Source organism: Centruroides vittatus, unplaced genomic scaffold (assembly GCF_030686945.1).
Source record: "Centruroides vittatus isolate TY-2023 unplaced genomic scaffold, ASM3068694v2 contig_2634, whole genome shotgun sequence".
Lineage (NCBI taxonomy): Eukaryota > Metazoa > Arthropoda > Arachnida > Scorpiones > Buthidae > Centruroides > Centruroides vittatus.
The window spans coordinates 708,514-721,155 of NW_027121678.1; the positions used below are offsets into that span (position 1 = coordinate 708,514).

A 12,642-nucleotide genomic window follows, 5' to 3' on the forward strand; every position below is an offset into this window, starting at 1 on the left:
GCTATACTGATATTAATTTGTATTTATTAAATATGTAGATTTTTGGTTAAAGATAACTGATTATGTGCCATTTTGTTTAAAGATAATTTATATAAGATGGCAGCACACTTATGTTATTGTGAGAAAAATTTTATTTCTAATAATCCCATTAAATTGTCTCTCTATTACAGTAGTTAGATAACTGAACCATTTGATATTGAAGAAATAGAAGTGTCTTATTATTAGGACAAAATACATTTTATCTGCATAGATCTTGATTTCATAAACGTGTTTTTATGCTTAATATTTGTTTTGTGTATATTTTGCTTTTTAATACATAAATTTTATATTGTTTTAAATAATGTTTAGTAAGAAACTTTATAAATTTTGCTACCAAATATATTTTGTGTTTAAATTCAGCAGTTTCATTCTTTTATACCAAATTTTAAAGAGAAACAGAAAGGCATTAACATCATCATTTTGAAATTTTTATAATATTTATTGTGTGTTAAATTAGTAAAAAATATTAATTATAATTAGTTTTTAAATGAGTTTTCCTTGCTTTCAGTTACAGTGCATGAGACAAGAAAAATTTGAACACTTGGGAATTTCTAAGTCTGTTGCTGGAAAAATAAGAAAAATTCTTGATAATCTTAGGTAAAAATTTGATATTTTTTAGTATATAAAAACAGTTGATAAGATTTTCTTATAATTTTCTATAATGATTTTTACTTCAACTTTCAAATTAATATTATCGAAAATATACATTCAAAATAATTTATATCTTTACTTTAATATATGAAGAAAAATAATTAAAATACGACAGATGAAAATAAATTTATTTAATAGACTTATTATATTTTTTGAATTTTGACTTCCTTAGATTATTCATGATTTATTTCTGCATTAGTCTTTTTTAAGGCAAAGTGTAGAAGTCACTAGGTTTTACATTTAATCATCATAAACTGAGTGATTAATCTCAGACTCAAATTCAAGCTAAGCTTTATCAATGAATTTTAATAATAAAATATAATTAACCTATTTTTGTCTATATTTTCAGAGCTGGTCAACAACAGCCATCAAGTAATTGGTATTATGCTGCTGTGCCTAAAGTTTTGCGTACAATTTTAAAACTATCTTCAGTTGCATAAATATTGAATATCACTAATTATTATTTTCAAAATCATTTTTGCATTCTGCATTGAAAAACATTTTGCTATTAATTTTTATCTATCACTATTTTATTTTCTTTGTCTGTTCTATAAATATCTCAAAGTTAGACAACAGTGAATACACTATCAAATTTATTCATTATTATAAGCTTTCTTTTATGTGTTTTATTTTCTCAACTCTCTATTGAATACTGTCAGAGAGTTGGTCAAATAAAACACATAAAAAAAATACACTATCAGAATATATAATTCTATTAGTGTATTTATATATAAGCTTATTATGAATTTATAATAAAAATAATAGTTTTAAATATGCAAGAAATTTTTATTAAATAATTTTTATAAAACAGATTCATTGAATTTGCTCAAAATGGAGCTATTTACAACAGTCTGAAATGATGATTGTTTGAATATTATTATTATTATTGAAATTTTAGTATATCTAATTTGCAAAATATAATAGATTCCACTTACTATAATCACAGATAATGTTATCAGTTGATTATTATTATCAAAATTAGTAGGTCCCAAAACACATTAAAGAACTTTTCTTATTGTAATCAAAGTTTAGTTATTGTCAAAATTATCATCATTGAATAGATAGGCTTTTTTAATGCTATGTTAATTAGTGCTTTAAAGACATTTTGTTTTAATTGTTATTTGCTTACAAAATTACAATTTTAATAAAATTTCTAGCATCACACTAGCTGTTGTTGATGTTGGTTGCAGACAAACAATACTGAATGAATTTTGTTTTAATTAATAATGAATATAATTAATAAAGTTTTAAAGTTATACAATTTGTAATTGTTCTAACACTCATTTACTTTTTCTGCTTATTATCAGTTTAGGTAAGACTCAAAGTGATTAAAATAAGTAGAGTCTACTGTATTTATCTTATGATCCATTTTTAGAATGTTTGTGTCTATCTTGCTACATACCATATTTACTTGAATGTAAGATTTACTATTTTTCAGATTATGGTGTCTCTGAAAATATAATGCATTGTATGTTTGATGGCCTCTTAGATCAATGTAGTATGTAATAATTAACATCCTCAATGTCATGCATTTCGTTTATCTGTCACTAATTCCATTGCATTATTTTAATGATTTTTAATAAGAATTAGCTAAAAAATATATGTGAAATAAAAGTGTATATGTGATATAAAAGAAATGTGTGTCGGATTTTATTGATTATTCTGACAACCACTTAAAAGGTATTTTTAGATGATTAAGCAAACTTGCAGTATCTTTCCAGTTCTGACAATCACCTGACATGATTACATGATTCTACTTCAGGTAATTACAATTACAATTATGATTCAGTCTACAAATAATCATTTGTAGACTGAAGAGGGCATTGGCGTTGCAAAGCTCTGATATGAAATGCATATAAATAAAAGAATTGTTAATGAAAATTCTAAATAATTCTTTGCTTTGGGTGATTGTTGGAATTGGAAAGATATTGCAAGTTTGCTTATTCGTCTAAAAAGACCTTTTAAGTGGTTGTCAGAATAACTAATAATTTTTATTAAACTGATATTTGTAATAGTCAAGTAGTAACTATTTGAGAAGTCACAAGATCAATCTCACTAATCTATTACAGTAACATTGTAAGTACTTGGATGGAAATTGCAGAAAAAGTTGTGTGACTCTCTTTCAAAAAATATTGCATTTCCAAAAAGGAATATATTGCTTAAGACATCTTTCCAGATGAAAGATGTGAGCTTTGAATCCAGTGTTGATTCAGAAGAGTCTAACATAAAGTTAAGAGATTTTAGACTTCAGTACCATAGAAGACTATGTTACATAACTGTTTTACTTGCAATAAATACTAAACAAACAGAATTTTTCTTGAGTTCTTGAACAGAAAAACAGAAAAATTCTTGAGTTGTCTATTCCAAAAAAAAAAAAAAAAAGAAAGAGAAAAGAAAAACTTATGAGTGAGCATAAAGAAATTAAGCTGTATCTTAGATCTAATAGATGACATCTTATATTCAAGTAAATATGATAGAACAATTTTCAATTATCCTGTATATATCTATTTAAATTTTTATTTCTTTACTCTCATTCAATTAATTCAATAATTTATATGAAGACATGTCAGAATAATATAAGCAGTAATTATCTTAAAAATAAAATAAAATATATGATTGAAAATGGCCGATAAATAAATATCTTGGAGTTCTAATTTAACTTCTTGTTATTTCTTTCTGTGGATATTAGCAAAGGAGGAAGTTTATAAAATTAAACTGAAAAATATTGATGAACTTGGAGTACACCTAGATAACCCTGGAGATGTTAGTAACCAATGTAAATAATTTATCCAGATAAAGAATACAAAATGTTGAATAGTCCAGATCTCATGTTGAGCTGTAATTTGACATTTATTTCATATGAATTAGTTGAATAGAAATGAAATAAAAATTTAAAAATAGGTGTGACTGTTCATTCATTATGTATAGTATTAATATGCATTTGAGAAATATTAATAAGATCTCACATTGCTGGAAATCAGTTGTCTTAGGCTAAGTGCAAACTAGTTGACATAACAGCAAACTGATCATCATAGGCTCAATCATTAGCTGTACAGTCATCAATTCAATGTCACTGTATTATACCCTTTGACAGAAAATAGGTGGTTCTTTCGATGACTTTCCGATCCAACATGGTGGATTTTTCATGCACAGTGAAATACTTATGCCACTTATTTCAGCTACATCTGTGATTTCAAGTCAAACTTCTTTGATTCAGTATCAAAATATTTCATTAATTTAACATTACAATTATTTTATTAAATTATTGTAACTATAAAATATACACATGAATGTATAACATATATATTTAGCAATATATACTACATTTCTTATTAATCAGCTCTTTGGTAGTAAAAAATACTCTCAAGAGGTAATTGCAAAAAACTATAAGTAACACATTGTGATCACTGATTTTTATCATTTTGTAAAGAAACTCTTTTGAGCTATAGTTCCTAGGATGCTAGAAGAAATGTTTATTGGGCCTTTAGAACTACATCATGAGTGATATCATGAGCCATGACATCACATTGAAAGTGATGGCATTGACTAATTTGCACCTAGTCTTAAGTATCTTGTGGCTTTATTTTTAGATTGTGGATTTGAAACGGGATTTCCATCTATTTGTTTTAATTCATTCAACACTATAATATCATTTAGATTGAATCTTGTATGTTCTTACTATTAAAGTACATATAATTAAGGTAAGGTTATCTGTATGTGATAAGGATAATCTTATCTTAAAACGTTTTCTTTACACTTAATGTGATTATACACTTTTTTTTTGTCTTTTCACACTTTTTGTTTCACACTTTTCCCACTTTAATTTTTATTATTATTATTACTACTACTACTACTACTATAGTTGCAGCAGAACAAATGAGTATTTTTATTATATTTGTTGACAGAAATTTCAGCCATAAAAAAATATATAAAACAGATATTAAGTATTCTGCACCTTTTGAAATATTTTTATCAGTTCATTACATAATAATAATTGCTGAATTTTATATATTGTTATAGAGAGTAGTAGTTACAAGTTTTAAAAAATAGGAATTTTATATTTTGTAGTTTATAAAATTATGTGAAGGTGTATCAGAATTTAAATGGACCCAACAATAAATGTAATAAAAATACTTAAATTATATATTTTTAAAATTGTATATAAAAATAATTAGAATTTTATTTTGTATAAATATCTTTTATTTAATTACTAAGGAGATCAGTAAATATTAACAATTGTTTATATACAAATGGATCTCACATTATAACGTGATTTAGTTATTGCAATAAGTGGGCAAATTCTACATCAGTGTATTTATTATACATTTGGTAAGGTGTCAACTTACTTTGTGGCTATCTAGAATCAAATTTGATCTAAATCTTTATACTTTGTCATGGGTAATATAAATTAGGCCATTATTCTCAATCTCTCATTTGTATTGGTCAACCCCATTGTGAGTCAGGCTCACTTGGAATGGGTAAAATTGTGACCAGCTGTTTTAATATGTTGATGCTTGACAATAATAAATTAACTTTCATGTTTTGGTTTGTCATTAAATTTAGCACATAGTTCATATTCATGTTGTATTTGAATGAATGTAGTTATATTGTGTGAAAAATTTCACATTATTTAATTTTCATATTGTAATGTATTCATTAAATTTTAGATTATAACTTTTGACAGACAGCACAAATTGCATGATTAATGCATTATATGCAGGAATAAACTGTATCTTTTATGATTTATCCTCTATTTTTGTATTCTGTTAAAATAGTTTTCTAAAGTTTGCTATTTTTGGAAACTACTTTTACAAGTTAAACATTAATTTTTATGTTTAACTATTTAAAACTTTAATTTTATCTTGCATGTAATTTAATTAAAGTTATTTATAATTTTTTCAGAAACTGCTCAAGTTTAAATGGTGTAAGCAATCACTTATCAGGTATTAACCCAGTTACTGCCAGTAGTATTTTGTCAAACCAAGGAGCTATTAATCAAATTAGTAGTGAAAGTTCTCCATCGTGTTCTGAATACTCCAGTCCTCCTCCAAGTCCACCTCTTGCCGATACTTCCCAAAATCAACAGGGTTTAGAAAAATTAAGTTTAGAGGAGAGTATAAGTGAAAAAGGTATTATAATAAGTAGATACACTTTATATACATTGTCAGTATTTCAGTTTATTTTTTTTTAATCATTTATTTGCATGCATTCATTATAATATAGGAAGCATAATTTAATCCAAAATATTCAAAATAGTGTATAAAAATTCTATCATGTAAAAATTCATTTATAATTGAATTTTTACCTTATATGTTAATAGTAATAAAATATTTTATATTATATTTTGTTACACAAAACAACATGTAAATTTGTTACTTTATTTTTTTTTCTTTTTAGATTTTACTTGACACGAAAATTTCTGCAGATCATTTAAATTATTAATATTGATAAACATTGTTTAGAAATTGTATTTTTCTAAGCCAGTTTTTTTAATGTTAATGATGTAATATGATTTTCATTTATGAAAATTATATTAAATCATTAACAAAAATTACCCTAGCCAGCAGATTTAAATTTTGTGATTATTATATGAACTAAACCATGTAATTTTTATATAATTTATTCGTGTTGAATACAAAAACAATTGATTTTTGTTACGTAAGGATTTCTTCAAAGACATCAGTACTAATATTCATAGTTTTAAAAACATTTATTTGCAAATGTATTTTCATTTAGTAAAAGCTACAATACCAGTTACATAACATTAACACAAAATATTATAATTTCACTGTAATAGTTTTGAATTTTGAATAGTCAAGATCAGTGTAAGTGTTGTTTTTTTTGTTGTGAAACTTTTTTTTCCTAGAACTTGTTGCTTAATTAGTCAACAGTAATAAAGAGTAATGAACACATTGATGTCTACTTTCCTTGGTATCATCTCTCAATTTCCTTTACAGTTTGATGGGATCTTTCCTCTTATTCTTCACTTAAAGATCCAAGATTTTCATGTAGTTCAGATGAGATTGTATAAAATGAAGTTTTAAACTCATATTGCAACCTAAATCTTGAATGTATTCAACATTTTGTTGACAATATTTGTATAATTTAGATCTTTTTTATTACCAAGAAACTTTGTGACAATATTTGCAAAAGCCTAGATGCAACAGAAAATTCCTTTCCTGTTGCATTTAAGCAGTCTCTTTTATTTAGTGCCTTGACAAAGTGTTTCACCATCCCTAGCTTAACATGAAGAAGAGGCATAATTACTTTAGAAAGCATTACAATATTTGGCTATATAATATTTTGACATTCATTGAGTAAGGTGACATCCTGTCGTACAACTTATTCTGTATCCTGTTCTTTTATTACACATTCCAGAAAAATGCCCATTTTTTTTATAAAGTAAATCTCCTTATACAGGGTGGGCCAGCGAAAACGAAACGGCAGAGTGTTCGTGTTCGTCCAAGCAAAGCGCTCGGACAGGTCGATCTTTCTCTCGAGGGGACATCTTTTGCAATAAAGTTTTTGCGATTCTGAATACAACAGACAACAAAAAATTTTAAAAACTCATTTATTTTGTATTAACTAAACAAACATTTATTTCGAAAAAAACTGTTTGTTTAGTTAATATTCAGAATCGCAAAAACTTTATTGCAAAAGATGTCCCCTCGAGAGTAAAATCGACCTGTCCGAGCGCTTTGCTTGGACGAACACGAACACTCTGCCGTTTCGTTTTCGCTGGCCCACCCTGTATATTCTACAAGCATAGTGTGAAATTAATAGTGTGAAATAACAAAAAGTATTGATTTTGAGAACTGCATCACTTTAACAAATATAGCTAATTTAGCCAATTTTATGTTTAAAGAGTTAGTCAGTTTGAAAGCATTTGCAGTTTGTGTTGATATTAAATTGCAATTACAAGACTACCCATCAGCTTTTTCTTTGTGTAAACTTCCTAAGAGTGTCTAAAAATTGTAAAAAAAAAAAAATCGTTTGTGCTACACATTCATCTGACATCACAAATTTTGAAAAACAGACATCTATTATATGCTTCACCTTTAGTTCTCTCCCATTTTTGTATGCCAGTCCTGTGTTTTATCTGATATTAGATTCTATTACAGTAGAGAGTCGTTAATCCAAATCAGTTGGGAACTGGGGTTGTTCGAATAACTGATTATGTACGAAAAAATATATTAACCTGTCCGATGTTCAAATTTTTCTCCGTTGCATGTCGCTTCGTGTTGAATTTTCGTCTATTTTAAGCTTAATGAAAATTTTATAATAATAATCGAGGCTATTGTATCGTTAAAAATTATTTCTTTATCTTGTACAAACAAAATAAATATATTGAAAAATATAAAAACATGAAAATTATACTTTAGAAGTAAATCTAGTATCAAAAACGTTTGATTCAGCCTGACACAGTCCAACTGAAAATCGTTCGGATAACCGGGGTTCGGATTAACGACTCTCTACTGTACTTAAATTTTCTTGTTAAAAGCTGGTAAATTTCCAGTATTTCCTCTCCTCCTGTATAATGTTGGCTTTTAAATAGTTCTAAGTTGGAATCATAGGAACATATTTAATCGTCAAACACTCTAACTATTGAATGTTTTGACGTGGTGTTTTTGCATCTCAACATTCCATAGTTATATGGCACAATATTCAGTTTCTAAAGCAAAGCTGGCAAAATTTATTAAAAAAATCAAATCTAATGATTTATTTGTGTACATATTTACCAGCTGAAATATTTCATACATTGAGCAGACAGTGGAGAAAACGTTTTCTCATTAAAAATATCAATTATAAGTTTCATTTAATGTTCAAATCAATAACTTTGAAACTTATATTAAAATTATATATAAATATTTTAAATAAGAAAAAATGTTAAAAACGTTTATTCTTATATTAAAATTATTAACATTTACATTAAAAAATCATTGTATATAGAATGTTTTTTGTAATAAAATATATGTTTAGAGGAAATTCTCAATTGTTACCCTCAGACTTTATGGATCTAATGTAAAAATGAGTTTTTGAGTTGTAGAACTTTGTCTACAGCAATTTCAATTGCTTTCTTCATTTCTTCTTATAAAAAATGCATCTTTTTTTTAATCAACTTAATCAAGAAGAGAATAAAATTTGATGTTTATGAAGTAATTGAGTGATTTAACTAAATGAAAAATATTGAAATAATTCAGAATTTTAAAGAAAAGATTTTGTTAATTGTGTTTTATATTTATTTAGTCATTTATTATTAATGTAATACTATTTAAACAATTATCTTTTGTAGGAAATAATTTAAAATCAGAAAATGAAGCCATTTTGCAGCTAGGAGAGGATAAACAAAATTGGTCTGGAAAATGTGTTGGTGCAAAATTAGAAGAAAATCAGTGTAATAAAGAGAACCGGATAGCTCTGGGAATTGCTCCATCTCCAGTAACTTATGCTCCTGCTGTTCTACAAATTCATCCCAATGTTCAAAAACCAAATCATTTGCCAGTTCATGGTAAAAATAATCCAGCTCCACCTCCTTTAGGAACAAGTACTGTGATTTTTGAAAATGGTCAATATACAAACTTTGGTCTACCCAGTGCTGTTTCTTTTTTATCTCACAGTAACATTCAACGATCTCACAGCGGAACTCCAGAACGAGTACTTCCCGTATCGACGGTTGTGACCGTAACGACCGTTTGTCCATTTCCAGTCACATCTGGGTGCACGACACCAACGTCCTGTATGGCAACATATCGTAATAGTGGAACCGGTACAATGACTACGGCATCTCTCGCCACTAGGCATCACTGTCCAAAAAATATTTCTTCAATGCAAACGATGGTTATAGACAGTGAAAACAACCAAAAAATGCACCAACAACCCGACATCATTCCCACTCATTATACATTAACACCCACTTATCTGCTTCCACCACCACCTCCAGTATCCACTCACCATAGTCAACCGGCAACCTGTACTTGTGCATGTACAGTTACCAGTTCTTCGGTTCCGTCGTCGGTGACTTCGTCGACTCCAACTCCCGGTACTGCACAGCAACCACCTCATCCCGTTTCATTACCATTTAACTGTGTTGGATTTTTACCCCACATCTTCCCTCAGACATTCCCATTTATACCTACACATAATAATTCTCCAGCAAATGGTTTAATATCACCAGCTATGACACCTCCTCCTCCAGTCCATAACTTTCCATTTCCTCTAGCAAATGGACTCCCTCCAGAATTAATATATGCGAGACAGTCATTTCCCATGCCTCCTCCTTCACCTAGTCCCAGCTCGGTACCATCTAATCCAGTACCTAGCGTAACGTCTGGAACCGTGAGTTTTGCAGGTGGCAACTCGTGCTATTCAAAGTACTGTCAGTCGACAAACGGTGGCGTTTCCGCAAAAATGACTTGTTATAACTGTGGAAAAGTTGGACACCGAGGCACCGACTGCAAGGAATCTGCTCCGGATGACGGTAGGCACTATATCAATAATGTTTGTAAAAGTGGAAATAACTAATTTAAATATTGTTAATTTCTTTTGTCTTAAAAATATATGTTTGTAAATATGGTGCCTTCACATTAAATATTTATAACGGTGCAAATAAATATGTACATAAAGTCACATATATAAATTTATTTACTACAAATATGCTTATATGCTAATGTTATTAAATAGAACTTATGTTTGTTTCAGGGCAATTTCAATTGAATTATGCTCCTGCAGCACCCTGTAGTTTGGATACTCAGGGGAAAGATGATATTTGGAGTAATGTAATTGGGGCTGCTAGCCAATAATAATTGATCAGTATTTGTATGGATTGCACTGTCTGCAGAACTTAATAGCACCATTAACAAACCACCCAAAGTGCTTTTTGTGTTCGTTTGACTGTCAAACAGATCAGCTGTTGTAGTTGCAGCTTAAAAGAAACATTCAGTCAGATTTTATAACTGTATTTTAATATTATAGTTTTAGGTTGTGTAGAGTGACATTTTTATCATTTGCTCAAAATTATAATTGCACTAAAAGTTTACTCATTTCCTGTTAATTGTTTTTATTCTAATAATAAGAATCCGATCGGAAAAAAGGATCACAGAGGAAACTACGTAAAGAAACCATCAACCGAAGCCTATGCAACCATTTTGGTGCCACACCAGCTGATTTCAACAGACGTCAGCTTGTCCATAATATTTTCAATGGGAAAAAAATTCAGCAAGCCTTTTTTAAAAGTTAACCAAAGAGAGATTTGGTATAAAATTTTTGCAACGTGCAAAAAATACATTTAGTGCCTAAGATTTGTTAGTTTCCTTGTGATACATCCTGTGTATATTTGTTTGCCTTTTTCATAAGTTGCCATTAACAAAGAAAGAATATATTTGTGATCATTGTATCATTCCTTTTGCTTCAAATAAATGAAGAAGCTGTGTTGGAGATTACAATTCATTCGAAACTCCCATTCCAAACAGAGCCAGCCAGCCAGCTAGAGTTACACTCAATGTGCCAAATTAAGTTAAAAAAAAAGGAAGAAAAGAAAATAAGAAATTATTTTTCCCAATCAAAGATATTGACTTTCTAGTCATACAACTTGAGCATGATTGGCGCATATTTTGTCAACAGAGGCTCTAAAATCCAAATACACTCAATCACTTGGCTTTTTGCTTGTTATATATTTGTCATTGATAATGGCAAAAGAAAAAAAAAAACGTAAAAATTCCCTGGTGCTTGTATATTAGATTGTTTTAGAAAGATATGTTCATATATAGCTTTTGCTTGTTGCACACAGCAACATATAAACTGCTTGTCCTAGATCATAAGACTTCACACGTGTTTCTCATTGTCATTGTACATACACTCAAATTTATGTTAAGTTATCAACAATTGTAAATACTTTGTCACAAGTCCAGAAATGACTCCTGTTAACGCGAATGCAGGACAAAACATATTCCTTGTTTGCCAAATTTTATGAATTGAATATATTTCTAGGAATGTCACAATCTGAGACTTTGTAATTATTTTAAACATTGAAAAAAAAAACAAATGGATGTACCTTGAGAGCAAACACTGAAGTAAATAAAAATCAACTGTTTGACTTGTTATTTATTTTTTATAAACAAATTATACAGTTTGTAGTATTTGATGTGTAACATATATAATATAATATATATTGATATATATAATCAGTAATTATGGATAAAAATTAGATAAATTATAGAAAGGATCTGACACACGATGGCCGAATTTTGCTCCGAACGGAGTCGAAAAATTCGGGAAGTTTTCGGGGGTTTGACCCGGATATATCGGTCTCGGCCGCTCCATTGTGTGCTTGAAAAAGTTGCGCTGTGACGTTTTTTCGGGCCCATCACGAATCGAAAAGTATTGTGAAAGTTTTGTTATATTTTGTTGTATTGAGTTCAGTTTCAATTGTAAATAATACCAGGATTATATATAACCAGGAAAACTTTGAGATGAATTATTAAATATGTAGGCAATACACTAGGAATTAAAAAAAAAAAAAAGCAAAATTTTTACTGGTAGAAATTATAATTTGAATTTTGTAAAATTTCACGGAAGGCATGTAGTACAGTAATATAGTTTGGTATTATATGTTAATATACGGAACGATAAAGCTGAATTCTTATTGGGCTATAATATGGCTAAGATACTAATTTCGTCTACAGATAAGCAGTTAATCTTCCATCTTGTGTTAAATTTAATCATTAGAAATAATTTTACCACGATAAGAATTCGATGGAAAAGTAATAGTTGAGGAAAATTCCGCATCTGAATAATTCAAGCCAATGATACTCGAGTATCATTGGCTTGCTTTGCCCGATGACAAAAAGTATCTGCAAGATCCGGAAGTAGTTGCCAGGTGCTTGGGGATAAAACCCGGGACAAAATGAGTTCTTCCCTAAAGATACTGGAATGCTTCAATTCCAGGACATGCAG

At 28.7% G+C, this 12,642-nt stretch overlaps 1 protein-coding gene across 1 annotated transcript in view; it reads left to right on the forward strand.

The window, feature by feature from the left end:
• LOC136971610 (zinc finger CCHC domain-containing protein 2-like) overlaps positions 1–11,789 on the forward strand; it is a 62,371-nt gene extending 50,582 nt beyond the window's left edge. Inside the window, exons 9-12 of the mRNA XM_067266087.1 lie at positions 548–636; positions 5,593–5,819; positions 8,984–10,168; positions 10,390–11,789. Coding sequence (XP_067122188.1) covers positions 548–636; positions 5,593–5,819; positions 8,984–10,168; positions 10,390–10,490 — 1,602 coding nt within the window. The 3' untranslated portion in view covers positions 10,491–11,789. The remainder of the gene's footprint in view (positions 1–547; positions 637–5,592; positions 5,820–8,983; positions 10,169–10,389) is intronic.
• Positions 11,790–12,642: the final 853 nt, after the last annotated feature.